Source organism: Ursus americanus, chromosome 5 (assembly GCF_024610735.1).
Source record: "Ursus americanus isolate L20-20 chromosome 5, mUrsAme1.1.p, whole genome shotgun sequence".
In the NCBI taxonomy this organism is placed as follows: domain Eukaryota; kingdom Metazoa; phylum Chordata; class Mammalia; order Carnivora; family Ursidae; genus Ursus; species Ursus americanus.
In genome coordinates this window covers 13,264,681-13,279,067 of record NC_142131.1, presented here as the reverse complement: position 1 = coordinate 13,279,067, position 14,387 = coordinate 13,264,681, and the positions used below count along the sequence as shown (strand labels likewise).

The window sequence follows — 14,387 nt, the reverse complement described above, 5'->3', positions numbered from 1 at the left end:
TGTTTTTTAGAAAACTTTTGTCAAAGTTGTTTTAAAAGAAAGCTAAGAAACACTTGAATCTTTAAAAGTTGTATTTGTTAAGATTATTCAGATTCCGTAAAAGCATCTGAATGTGGAGCTTAAAATATTTAGAAGTTTATGAGGCTGTTACAGGGGCTTATCCAGGTGCTGTGTAAGTGGGAATTTGCTTAGGGCTTAGTCTGGAGTTTGACTAATTCTAACCTCCTAAGAAATTCCTGATTCAAATAACAAAAACGGGGTATTGGTAGCTCAGGAAAGCGAGAGCATTTCAGAGCTGTTTAACTTGGAGCTAGATAGAAGAATGTTGGATCCGCACTGTATCCTCCTTGCTCTAGAAAGTTGATTCTTTGTGAAGGAATTAGGTTTCTCTTCCTTTGCTAAGTGACAGAGGAACGGTGACTCTATAAGGATGGTTCAGGTCCCTTTCTCAACTGACTGATAGGTGGGGAATATACAACACTAGAGTGGGGTTCCTTTTGCCGAGTATAAAATGACCTCACCGCCTCTTGATTCCTAGTGATAAACCAATGGGTAAAGTAGTTTTCGTTAAGGAGTGCCTTAGATGAAGGAAAGTTGATCACTTCTTTCTTCTTATGTCCAGATTTGGTGGCTATTCCTGACTTTGAAGCAGGAGCAATGGAAAATTGGGGCTTGCTCACCTTCCGAGAAGAAACACTTCTGTATGACAATACTACTTCTTCAGTGGCAGACAGAAAGCTGGTTACTAAAATCATTGCTCACGAGCTATCGCATCAGGTATCAGTAGCCAAGGATATTATAGTTCATACTTCTATTTTATGTCCTAGAGTTTTAGAGTAGAATTAGACACTAATAAGAAATTTAGCTTTTTATTGTAGTATTGCCTTCTTTCATAAAAAATGGTGTTTTCTAACACAAAGTTGATTTTCAAATGAAAATGCTCTCTAATGTTTGTATAGGCTTTTACCGTTTAGAAAGCATTTGCATATCCATTATCTCATTTACTTTTCGTAACTGCTCTGAGGCAGGTGATAATCCCATTTTACCGATGTGGAAACTGAGACTCAGTTTAAGTAAATGACTTAACCTAAATAACACATTTATTAATTGGCAGCACTGGGCTTGAAGAGCCACTGTCTACTCAAGGTCTGTGTCTCCTTTCTTGCCCTCTAAGAAATAGAGAACTATTTCACCCCTGACAGATGCCAACTGCTCAGTATAGCTTTGTGGTGGAGAAACCCTTCCCCTAAATTTCACTCTGTTCTCACAGCTCTTGGACTGTAGTTGTCAGGACTAGATTTATGTTTTCTTCTGCTCAAACTGTGTTCTTTGTTAATTTGGAAGAGGGAGGGTACTCTTTGTATGACGAGAAAAAGAAAGAAAATTATGTGGGTATGTGAACATCCTGTTTTCTTCCCCAACGCCTCGTCTTTCTTTTGTCCCTTGCTGAGGTGCTTAGCAGTGTTGGGTATAGTTTGGGGGTGTTATGATGGAAAGGGGACGTGGAAGAAGAGTGGCACATGCTCTGGGCAGTTTGCCCCCCGTCTCAAACACCATATGTGCGCAACTCTAGAGCCCTTGTGAACACTTCATAACAGGCTGACATCTGAAGCACATACTTATTGACAGTTATGGTTTTGGGCGTGTAGCCAAGTTGTCCTTTAGAGGATGTCCTCTAGGTCTGTGATGCCTGGGGCCACCCATCACCACTTCTCTGTTACTTCTACTTTAAGACTTAGAAATCATATTCCTCTGAAACAGGTTTAAAGAGATTATCTTTGGAAAGCATGTTATTGTAATTCTCAAAAGTGTTTTGTTTCAATACCTAATAACATTGTTTTGCTGCTAGTTTGAGATGAGCCCCAGGCCACGCTGAATTGCATATGCTGTTACCTACCACTCTCCATTTCAGGGATTTTTGAGATAAATTTTTTTTTTTTAGGAGAGTCTCCTATCATTGTTTTCCTTCTTATTGTTATATCGTAGAAGAAGACATTTAAAGATCTTTCTGATTTCCTTTTTTGATATGCATGCCAACTATCCGAAGGAACGAAGGAACGTTACTTGAATTCTGCTTTGAATCATGTAAATACCGTCCTCAGCTCAGGTGACTGAGGACAAACATGAAGCACAGGCTCCGTAGGGAAATCTGTCACACACCAGTTTATTTCTTAGTCGTTGTGGGTGGTTGTAGATAGAATGGAAATAATCTTACTAACTTGGTATTAGAAGGTAGAAGAATTTCATTACCTAGGAAATAACACTTTCAGTGAAGTGGCTAGAAACTGGTTTTTATTAACCTAGTAAACAGTGTGTGTGTTAATTTGATAAATATGCTAATTGTGTTTCTTGCTTGTTTTCCCATTCGACAAGGTAAAATGTTAAAATTTTTATTTTCATTTTAGAGTAAATGTAGACACATTTTCTTGTAAGTCTTTACTTTGAACATAGTTTGTTTTAAATAATAACTGTATTTTTAAGTAATTAGAATGTGGGTATAGGTGATTAATCTGACAATTCAATTATTAGAACATTTTTAAGAGTGTAAATATTGTGTTGGTTAGTAGTTTTTTTTTTGCCCCCCCCCCCACAGTGGTTTGGTAATCTGGTCACAATGGAGTGGTGGAATGATCTGTGGCTAAATGAAGGGTTTGCTACTTTCATGGAGTATTTCTCTTTGGAAAAAATATTCAAAGAGCTCTCCAGTGTAAGTACACTTGTTTGTTACACGCACTATTGTATTTGCCATTTGGAGAAATGAAAGTGTTTCTAGAAAGATACAATAAAATGTATCCTTGTTACTGATGTCTTCTAACTCTTGAGATTTGACAGTGAAAATTAAGCTTTTATTTACTGATACGTTTCATTGAAAGCAGAAATTATGTGAAATTATTTTATACTTTATTTAGATGAACATTTTAAATCACTTTGCTACGTTTTATTTTTAATAGATGTGGCCCTTCTCCTTGAAGGAATTTAGATAAAGTTGAAAAGACTTTTTTTGCAAAACAAAACTTTTTATCCTTTGTTTAAAGAGAGAAAAAAAAATTAAGACATTTTGTAGCAATGCTATCTCTCTTTTATCACTGTGATCATTCTTGTAACAGAGATACATAGATTGATACAGACAAATAATTTGCCCTGTTAAGATACAAACCATATTTTGTGCCCTTTTCAAAGACTTGGGACATCATTCTGTCATAGACAGTGTAATAATGATAACTGTGTTATTAGACTCTGTAGATGTTTCCTATCCTTAGAGATATTTGAACACACCAGCCCGTGGTACGATAGGTATTGCCAAATAATCGAAGCATTAGGTGGGAGAGTATAAATAAAGATCCCATTCAACCCTAAATTCTGTGACTTTGTATTAAACTTCCTGGATATTATGGTCCAAGACTGCTTCAAAATAGGGATACTCTTAAAAGCTTTTAATTTAAAATTTTTGTGTAAGGCCTCTTCAGAAACTTCAGGTGGGTAGAAGGAACTCATTTTTAGCTAGAATACTAAGCAGAGTGTTCTAAATCTAGGTTACTAAATTAAACAATGAGATACACAGTTTCACCACTTGGTGGTGCCCAGAATGTTTAAAACCTTCTAATGTATATTCTAGGGGAGCTCGTCTGCTGAGCTATCAACGAATTCTATTTAAGTGTTATATTTAATTTCGAATGAACCTCAGTTAAGGGAAATGTATATTACCTTAATAGAAACCTGGACCATATATGAGAAGTCGGCTTAAGGACCCGTTTTTATTTTTTATTTTATTTTCAGATGTTATTTTTAAAATATATACTAACCATTTTAGAATATTTACTTTGATTTTTCTTTTTTTTTAAGCACCAGCACTTTTTTTTTTTTAAGATTTTATTTATTTATTTGACAGAGATAGAGACAGCCAGTGAGAGAGGGAACACAAGCAGGGGGAGTGGGAGAGGAAGAAGCAGGCTCGTAGCGGAGGAGCCTGATGTGGGGCTTGATCCCAGAACGCCGGGATCACGCCCTGAGCCAAAGGCAGACGCTTAACCGCTGTGCCACCCAGGCGCCCCTACTTTGATTTTTCTATCTGGATTTGGGACATTTGGTTGTTTTAGTAATAGATTCTTAATTTATCCTCATGCTGTACTTCAAGAAGCAATGTTTTTCATGTGGCTAGGAGGTAATAATTTTATCTTTAAATTTAAGGAATCTGAATGAAAGTTGCTCTACTCCTATGTTTTCAAAAGCTTATTTTCTGAAGTTTAGTGAAGATTTTTTTTATAATGACCTAAAACAGTAATTAGTCTAATTCATATAAATAATTACTATACTTGCCTTTGCCTTTGATACTTTTCATGATTTCCTAATCTGTTTGATGTTTCCGTTAGTATGAAGATTTCTTAGATGCCCGATTTAAAACCATGAAGAAAGATTCCTTGAATTCATCTCATCCAATATCATCATCATCTGTTGAGTCTTCAGAACAGATTGAAGAAATGTTTGATTCTCTTTCCTATTTTAAGGTACTGCTCTGCAAACCAAGTACCTGGGGTGGGTTTCAAATTAATTTAATATGTGAGCAAGCTGCAAGATTTAGATTACTTTAAAGATTATTTTAAGATTACTTTCACATAAGCTTTTAAACTTTAAGATGTTTGCTTCTATTTAAATCTTGGTTTTAACTTTTCTGGGCTTTTCTTTATTTCTCTATTCTCATTTAAGTTCTCTGACTGGTATTCTGGGCGGTTAATCAGATTATACAACAATGTATCTTTTAAAGTTGGTTCAGTCTCCAGATCTACAGGTAGAATATGTCCATGGAGTGTTCTAAGCAAGCCCTTAGCTGTGTTACTGAGAATTGAGGCATGTTGCAAAGTCACAGTTGCCAAAATACGTAAACAAAGAGAGATTGTAAGAACTGAAAATTGGATTGCAGGATCAGAAACACAAACTCCAGGTTTGGGAGTGAAGCAGAAACAGAAAACTAGAAACCTGATTAGGATCACCACAGGTCAGGGGCGCCCGGGTGGCTCAGATGGTTGAGTGTCTGCCTTGGGCTTAGGTCACGATCTTCGAGTCCTGGAGCTGAGCGCTGATTTGGGCTCCCTGCTCAGTGGGGAGTTTGCTTCTCCCTCTGCATCTCCTCCCCCAATTCCCGCTCATGAGCTCACTTGCTGTCTCTCAGATGAATAAATAAAATCTTAACAACAACAAAAAAAAGAATCACCATAGGTCAGAGAACAGAAGAACAGTACTACTCACCGTTGTGGTGAGAGTCATGAATGTTTAGACTTATTTGCCTCGTTACTCTGGCTGTCAAATTAATTGATTAATAAATGAATTCCTGCACTGGACAGAGAAAATACACAACACAAAACATATGAGATACAGTCCATATCATCAAGAAACTCAAAGTTTAGATGGTACTTGTGAAGCAGTAAGAGATGCTATGTGCGGAATGAACGGTATAGCCTTTTTTTTTTAATCTAGGGTTATAAAGAGAACTTTTTTGGAGGAAAATGGAAATTGAAGGGAATTAAATAATAAAAAGAATACAGATAGGAATGGGAAGCATTGAGTAGAGCTGGAATGGGGCAGTGAGCTCTACAAAGAAAAAGTCAGGAATACTAATGGGCAAGACATTTTTGTTTAGGGAGTAAATGTTTGACTGCGGTGGAAGTCATATGTGGAGAAGGGGAAAGATGAGAAAGGTAGGTTGGGGCAGTTGTAGAAGGTTCTGAATGCCATCAGGAATCTGGACTTTGTTCTGTAAGCAATGGGAAGCTTTAGAAGATTTTTCAAACAGAGGAATTCCTTGATTAAAGTTACTGTTTAGGAAAACTAATTTGTTCCAGCTTACAAAGTAGATTTAAGTGTGGAGGGAGACCTAAAGTCAGGAAGTTGCTGCTAAAGTCCAAGCATGATGTGGTCTAAGTGTGGAATTGGGAGTGGTAGTGAAAGTGGGAGGAAAATGATGAGTGCAAGAACACTGGGTGGAGGGAAGTTCTGGAAGGGTTTAGTGACAGGGTAAGGCAGGTAAGCAAAGAGGGAGCCATTTTTTCAGGTTAATACCCGACTGGCATGGAAAATGGTAGTACTGTTAACAAATAAGGAATCAGGAGTTTAATTAGCTGTATTGAATATATTCCGATCAGAGCTGCTGCTGTGATTTTTAAAGTCTGTATTGGATCTGTTGATAAAATGTTTAAACTTGTGGTTCTGTTCTTCTACAGAACTGTTACTTCGGGATTTGTTTTGACAGAGCTCTGTCATCCTCTAACCCCACCCCCTAAACCCCAAATTCAGTGTCTTCTGATCATGTGGTCTCCACAGCATATCTAACTCCTGTCAGTATGATAACTACTTATTTCAGGATTTGGGAATCTAGCAAATATCCCACATAACTGGGAAAAGTAGGACACGGGGTAATTTACCAATATTGTATGCAAGAAGAAGGAAGCGTCACTAGGGAAATGTGTTTGACAGACATATTCTTTCTGGGTTTTTAGTCTCCAAGCCTAATTCTGATGTAGGTTGTCTGTTGAGATCAACTAGGAAGTAAACTTCGAAAGAAATGAAAAAAGGTCTAAAATGTAAATGCCAGGGGCCACCAAAATGAGGTGGTTCCATGGAGACGGGATCCAGCAGGAGACTGAGAACGATGGCCAGTGAATAGGGGGAGAATCAAAAGGGGTGTCCCAAGGCCAAGTGCAGAAAGACTCTAAAGGGGGAGTGGGTGATCAGTCATATCAAATGCTGCTAGCAGGTTGATAAGATGAGTGTGGGGATTGCCATTGCTTTGACACCATGAAGTTCCCCAGTGACCTTGATAAAAACACTTCCAGTGGAGTGACGATTGGATGATGGCTCTAGGGAAAGTGGTAAGAGAGCAGATGGAGATGGCAGATGCAGACGCTCTTGCGAAGAGTTTACTACAAAGGGGGAATAAGAAATAGGGTGATAACTGGAAGAGGCATGGGGTTAAAGAAAGAAAGGACATCTTATTTGTTTTAAATGAGGAACGTTGCATCGTTTTGTTAATGGGAATATAACAGTAGTGAGGGAAAGTTGGCGATGCAGGGGCGAAAGGGGTCTGTTGGGAACAGGAATGAGTACTTAAATTGGTAGAACAAGTAACATCATGAAGCGCGATATAGAAAAAAGGGAGTACTCGGTATTGAATTCAGTCGTCTACGTCCGATCATCTTGATGGCTTAATCCTGCTACATGTTTTACCAGAAGTGAAATTCAAAGACTATTCGAGTTCCTTCTGTTACTAGGTGTTGTTTTAGTCACTGGAATTGAGCTTTGTGGATTTTCCCTCAACTAGCATACAGTCTAGAAGAGGAAATAAATATATCTCTATATCTATAAATACATATTTAAATGTATATTTAAATATATGTATTGAATATATATCTGTACCAGATGCAGGAAGTGATATAAATTGCTCTTGAAGATGGAGAACGATTTCTGTCTCGAATCAGGGAAGGCTTCACAAAGATGTTTTTTGGAAGTGATGACATGTGCTTCAGCAATGGTCTAGCGTCGCCGAAGTGCCTTACCAGTTGCATGTCAGGTTCCGAATTATTACTGTACGCTTCCTGCCCTATACGTTCATTAGTTCCAAACATATCTGAAGTGATTCTGCAGGAAGAAGCGAGATCTTGGTTATTTTAGCAACACGATACAGTAAAACTGGAAATGAATGTACTCCTGAGTGGAGAGACTTTTGGAGCTGAGCTCTGTTGATTATCTCCAGCAGTGAACCCATGAATGTGGCTGGTATTTTGAGCACTGGGAGAGGGATGGGGATTCCACAGAAAATGTGGCATGCTTTTCTATTCAAGATGTATTCATAAACACTTAGCTTTTTATCATCACACTGAGACAGGAACTGATAGACCACATAAAATGGCTTATAGTGGAATTAGTGCATGTGGGAACCCGCTCCCATTATTTTTTTGTCAAATCCCTTAAAATAATTTTTCAGACAATTTGAACACAATTCACATCTGGTAATAGAACAGTAAATAACTGTGTATTATAACTGGGTTCTCTATATGTAAGAATATACTTAGAATAATTATATTTCGAATTTTAGGTTCTCAATTCTCTAAACCTATTGTAGTCTGTTATTTCCCCCCTTTTCTCACTTTTTTTTTTTTTTAAATAGGGAGCTTCCCTCTTGTTGATGCTGAAAACTTACCTCAGTGAAGATATATTCCAACATGCTGTTGTTTTTTACCTGCAAAGTCATAGCTATGCATCCATTCAAAGTGATGATCTGTGGGATAGTTTTAATGAGGTAAGTGACCTGAATATTTTATTTAGTTCTTAGAGAAGAGTTCTTCTATTTATATTTTTATCAAGTATATAACTAAGCTATGGTACCAAGGATAGTTATTTGAGAGAGAGGGGGATGGAGCACAGAATTAAAGGTCAAGAAATGGAAGTACTTGTCTTTTAAGTGTTGAGATTATCGTGTGTGGCTTTGTATAACCATTTTTGTTCTATGCCTTAATCTTGATTCCTACTTTGTAGGAAAGTTGCCCGTCCTGAATTAATATATGTTACTATATTTTCATTATTTGATTTTTTCAAAAATCTATTTTCCTTTTCTTGTGCTTTTACATCTTTATCTACTTCTGATTCATGACTTTTTCCCTACACTCTGCCCTATGAATTCTCCTGTCTTTTGTGGTCCTGTTCCTACAAGTCCATCCTGAAAGACGATATATCACAAGCTGGCTGCCATGGGCTGCATATTGCCCTTGGATCGTTTTGCTGTTTGGATTTTGTTGTGCCTGCAAATGTTCTAATAAGCAGTTAGGTTCGAGTTAGGCTTCAGAGCAGTGCGTGAACCCAACCTGCATCGTGCATGTATGCTAACTGCATAACCCTTCTGAGCCTTTTAGTTTGTTGTTACCCTGATCCAGATCAATGGTTCTTAATGTTTTGGAAGATCACAGACATATTTGAAACTTTGATGAAAATTCTGGACATATTCCCCAGAAAAGCCACATATATACACAAAGTTTCAAAGTTTCAGGGCCCTGGACGAAGAGCTCCTCCTCTGGGGGCACCTGGGTGGCACAGTCAGTGAAGCGTCTGACTCTTGGTTTTGGCTCAGGGTCGTGATCCCAGGATCGTGAGATTGAGCCCCGTGTCAGGCTCCACACTCAGCGCAGAGTCTGCTGAAGACTCTCTCCCCCTGCCCCTCCCTTCTGGGTGCTCTCTCTCTCTCTCAAATAAGTAAATAAGTTAAAAAAAAGAAAAAGAAAACTTCTACTCTGAGTCTTTTATGTATACTCTTTCTATTTCCCTGTCTATCTGAAACCTTAAGTTTTCTAGCTGTTAACCCTGTGCCCGGAAGATACACCTTCTCTGCTCTCCGAGTTCTCTTTGAGAAGATGGATTAGTCCTTATTACTTAAGAATTGCTTCCAAATCACTGGTTTTTCTCTCATCATATGGTAACGTTTCAACTGAAAGCCACATTATTTACTCTCTACTCGTTGCGTTGTCTCCTGACCTTTACGATCTATTTCTGCCTTTCTGACTGACCTCAGCTCTTACCTCATAGCGCTTTCCTATCCCAGCTTCGTCCCTCACGTTATCCTCAGGTCTTCCAGCATCCACATCAAATTATTGCACTGGCCTTTCATTTCCATCCTGGTTCAAAGGCCCAAAAGTGCCTTCGGCAACGTTTGTTTTCTTCCCAATCCCTTGTCTAGAAATGAATAGATCAGAACCATGAGAAATGTAATATTAATATTGCAATGAATTTGGGTAGATTTGATCCAGGCTTTCTGCTTTAAATAAATGGGCATATGGAGGCTGAGGTGAGGCCAGCCATCATGGAATGATATAGTTACCAAACACTTAAAGTGCTTAACAATTTTAGGTGCTTGCAGTTCAAATTCATATGCAACCTAGAAAAATGGTTGGAAACAGAAGGTTAACTCACCAGCTTTAAAGAGATAGTTGTTCCAGAATTTCTTCTTAATCATTGATACCAGTGTCGTAGGGATGGTGGGCTTTAGAGGGTTTGTGAACCTCTGATACTGGATTCTAGATTTTGTAGATATATTGATGCAGTTTCTGGGAGACAGCGTCTGTGACTGTGGAAAGAGGTAACTGTTGTTCTCTGGAGAAACTTCACGTCAAGGTACCCGGCCTGTTGACATCTTACTCTGCCGCTGCTTTCTGGCTCTCCCACAGTATTAGCTCTTCCCAAGAGGGATGCTAACATGTACGGAAAGCAGAGGGTCTGGGGAATAAAGAGAGACCGGGACACAGGCTGACTCACAGGAGAAAGTAGTTGTGCTTCTTACTGTAATATTGGTCATGATTCATACCTTCTAAATGGTGGTATTGTGAGCTGAAAGAGTGCTTGTCCCTACTTCGAGATTTGGACAAACACTCAATGTAATTCTTTCTCAACACAAGGTTTCTCTCACTTTCTCTAGTTATCGCTTAGCTCTGTTCCAGGTGACCTTCCTTTCAGCTGCTGCTCGTTCACTTAGATTAGAAGTGTATGTAAAGTTAAGTCCTCGTTCCGACTTCCGGTCTGTATTAACAGAACCAGCAGTGTTCACAGAATGTGGTGGGCAGACAGGGAGAGCACAGACTGTAAGGTTTTTAAGCTGTTCATTTTTAAGCAAAAATAATTAATTCTTTTTTTGTAGATCACAAACAAAACGCTAGATGTAAAGAAGATGATGAAAACCTGGACTCTGCAAAAAGGATTTCCTTTAGTGACTGTTCAAAGAAAAGGAAGGGAACTTCATGTACAGCAAGAAAGATACTTTTTAAATATGAAGCCTGAAATTCAGCCTTCAGACGCAAGGTACATTCTGGCTTTCTCTTCCTGCCGTCTCTTTTGCACCCTTGGGTTAAAGTATTTATAATCACAAGTTCCTATGAAACCTAAAAAGATTATCTTTTTCTGGAAATAGCTTGAAAAATTTCTCCTGCCTGCCAAAAGGAAGAAGAAGAACAACAACAACAAAAAGATACAACGAATTATGTGTAACTGACTGAAATACTGGGAAGAGTAATAATCTTCCAATATTTTCTTTTTACAGCTATCTCTGGCATATTCCACTATCCTACGTCACTGAGGGAAGAAATTACTCAAAATATCCATTGGTGTTTTTACTGGACAAGAAATCAGGTTTGACTCTAATTAACTCTTTTCTGATAAGAAATTTGCAACAGCATATATTTTTTAAAACTCTGACCTAGTAGCAGGAAGGAGAGCATACTTTCCAAAGTGTATACTCTCTGATCTGGTTTTATGAGTCACCTAGACAAGCTATGACTGAAGTGAGATTGGTCCATATAGCACGTATGAAGTTCGTCTTTCTTGTTCATGAGAAATAAGGTATAAAAAGTTGCGCTAAATGTGCTAGCAGCCTTGGTAGAAAATAGCAGACGCTGTGTTTTTATATCCTGGATAAATATTTTATGTTACCAGGTATAAAGTAGCAGAAGCAGAGCTGTCTCTTAAAGTAACGCCTGCTATCTGCTCTCCAGCTCGAGCTTGGGCGGCTGCATTTCAACAAGCACCTTAGGTGATTCTTATGCATAATAAAGGTTGATCGTGATGTAGATTTAGTTAAATCATCATCACAAAGTGTCCTATGAACATAGTATACATTTTTTGTTAATAAGAAAGTGGGGCAAGAAATTATGATTGCAAAGAGGGGGATAAGAAAATGTGAAGACCGCATATGTTGTTGTACCCGTAGGAATCTATAAAAAACAAAAGCGAAATGTCGTTTCTGACCATTTGTCAAACACCGCTGTGAATGCCACACCATGCCCCCTCTCAGTTTACCTCCTGAAAGATCATGAAGATCTCAGGTCCTGCGGGAACCATTAGTGATACTCTAAGTTTATGGAAAGGGCAAATTTCTTGTTTGAATTTCTATCTGGTGTTCAAGCCTATATTTTTGAGAGAGGAGTGCAGCCTAGTGGTTAATGGAATGGACTTCGGAGCCAGATTGTCTGATTCACTTGTATGACTGTAGTAGTTCTGTGACCCTCTGAGCCTCATTCCCTCAGCTGTGGAGTGGAGGTAGTGATCATATTTGAGAGTGTCACGGTGAAGATTGTGTCCGTTTATGTGAAGCACCTACGATGATGTCTGGCCTGTGTTATGTGCTATATAAATGTTACCTGTTGTTATTCATGTTATTATTGAACAAGAAATCTTTAAATGGAGTTTACGTAAAATCTAGAAAATGGAGAACAGATCACCCCATCACAGCTATTCTCGCGATTATTTCTTTCTAATAATTTTTAAAATATTTTTACTTAGTGGATACCTTTGTGTACAAGTGATTTTTATATCTTGCCTTTTTAAAAAAACATATACAATATTCGATTTGATCTTTCCTTACTGTTGGACACTTGATTTACCATTTGTCTCCATTTAAAAAAAAAAAAGTCTCAGTAAAAGTTTAGGGTCTTAAATGTTTTGTCATTATATGAACTTCTTCATAGGAATGCTTCTCAGAGATGAAGACTGTGTTATTTTTTGTGATTTAATATACATTTCTAAGTTGTCTTTCTGTGATGTGGTGATAATTTATGATGCCAGTTGAAATATGTGAGCATGACAGTTGCATTGCAGTTTGACTAGAGCGGAGCATTAAAACAAGCTCATTATTTGAAACGCTAAGAATCTTTGATTAATATAACCAGAGGTGTAAGGATGAAAACAAAACTTTTTACTTTTAAGTGGTCTTGGAAGGACAGTCCCTGAATAAAGAAAGAAAGTCCCATGTCTCTTTTTGGACCAATAAGGAAAGTTTTCAAACTTCCCAATACTATGTAAATTTTTGGTGGTATTAGAAATGATTGGACAATAAGAAATCCGCTTTTATTTACCCTTAACTTTTTTCAGCTCAGTTTGTTTGTGAGCTTCTTAAACTTTTTGAGATCCACGTCCCAAAGTCTAGCTCATCTTTTCCTGCCAAAGCCTTTTCTCCCTAAGCCCTCCCCGGCGGCGCTCTGTGCCTCTGCTGTAGGAAACCGCGTCACACCCCAGCCTTGCCTCCTGCCCTCGCCTGTGCTGTTTGCTCTCCCGGAAGAGCACTCTTGCCTCCCCCTCCCTCCATCTAGTGCTATTCATTCTTCAGATCTCAACTGAGGAAGTGCATAAGAAGGTGCCCATTGCTCGCACCAGGCAGCTTTTCCTCCCCCGAGACAGGTTGGAATGCCTGCTTATGTGTCTTAATAACATCCTCTACTTTTCTTCTTTTGATATACTGTATGTCTCACCCCACATTAGCTGTGTTCCCTATTTAAGGTATACGAATCACTTTTGCAACCTAAACACCCAGTAGGCACACAAACATTTTTTAAATGAATAAATTTTAGTTTGTAATGAGATGACTCAATTTCAGATCTCACTGTAAAAAGTTTTAGGAAAAGAGCATTCAAAGCCTGATGAAATGGTAGCTTCTATTTTCCTTCCTTTGAAAGTATTCTTAATAAAGGGGAATATGCAACATGTACTATAATATAATCGGTTTAGTCTGGAGCTGGAACTGAGCCAATAGATGATGAAAGCAGTGTCTGTTACTTCCTCTTCTTGAATGTCATTCCCCGCGCTGCTGCTGCTGCTGCTTTACTTCCTGGCAGTTCAGGTTTTGAGAGGCCACGCTGAAAATGTTCTGTCCTCACAAAACATTATTGACCCTGAGGACGGTTGGGTCTTCTTGATTCCTAATGTTTCAGTGAGAAGCACTCTTCGTTTAATTGCATTTTAATTTTTTTCTATTCTCAAAAGAAATGTAGCAGAGACGGTGATTACAGAGGCTTATTTTTTGCCATATGACTTTCATACAGTGTGTTATCTTGGTGATTTATCTGTTAAATCTATAGTATATTTCCATGTGTTCTAATGCCACGGTTGCTGGGTTAGTCCATTTGTTCAATCAAATATAGGAGTTATATTTGATCAATATCTTTGTCACTTTTCCCCATGTACATGAATTTTGAATGATTAATAGTTGTGCATAAGAAGGTGTGAAAGGGGCCATTTTTTCAAGCTATTTATTGAGGAAATAACACTAAAATAGTGTCTCCCTCTCCCTTCTCTTCCTTCTTTCCCCTTTTCCCTCCCCATCCCCTCTCTCATCCACATCTTACTCAGACCTAAGCTCTTCAACTATAGGAAATCTTTATTTAAATCTAATTTGAAACATTCATGATATCACTGTGCCAGAAGTATGTATCTGAAACTAAAAGACCTGTTGTTGTCTTTGAATGAAAGGCATTTGGAAAAAAAGAATAAGGAAGGGCATATAATGAAGATATTTATCATGTGCCCTCCTTTGCTCTTGCCTCCCCCCCCCCCCCAATAAAATAGAGGAGAATAAAGGGTACTGG

The 14,387-nt window shown here is 38.3% G+C and overlaps 1 protein-coding gene across 3 annotated transcripts in view; it reads left to right on the top strand.

Annotated features, from left to right (window-relative positions):
- The window catches only part of LNPEP (leucyl and cystinyl aminopeptidase), an 85,911-nt gene that overhangs the window by 51,295 nt on the left and 20,229 nt on the right, over nucleotides 1-14,387 (top strand). For all 3 annotated transcript variants that reach the window (XM_045808350.2, XM_087861965.1, XM_045808351.2), the window contains exons 6-11: nucleotides 623-777; nucleotides 2,594-2,707; nucleotides 4,371-4,505; nucleotides 8,159-8,290; nucleotides 10,673-10,833; nucleotides 11,072-11,160. In XM_045808350.2, the coding sequence (XP_045664306.2) occupies nucleotides 623-777; nucleotides 2,594-2,707; nucleotides 4,371-4,505; nucleotides 8,159-8,290; nucleotides 10,673-10,833; nucleotides 11,072-11,160 (786 nt within the window). The remainder of the gene's footprint in view (nucleotides 1-622; nucleotides 778-2,593; nucleotides 2,708-4,370; nucleotides 4,506-8,158; nucleotides 8,291-10,672; nucleotides 10,834-11,071; nucleotides 11,161-14,387) is intronic.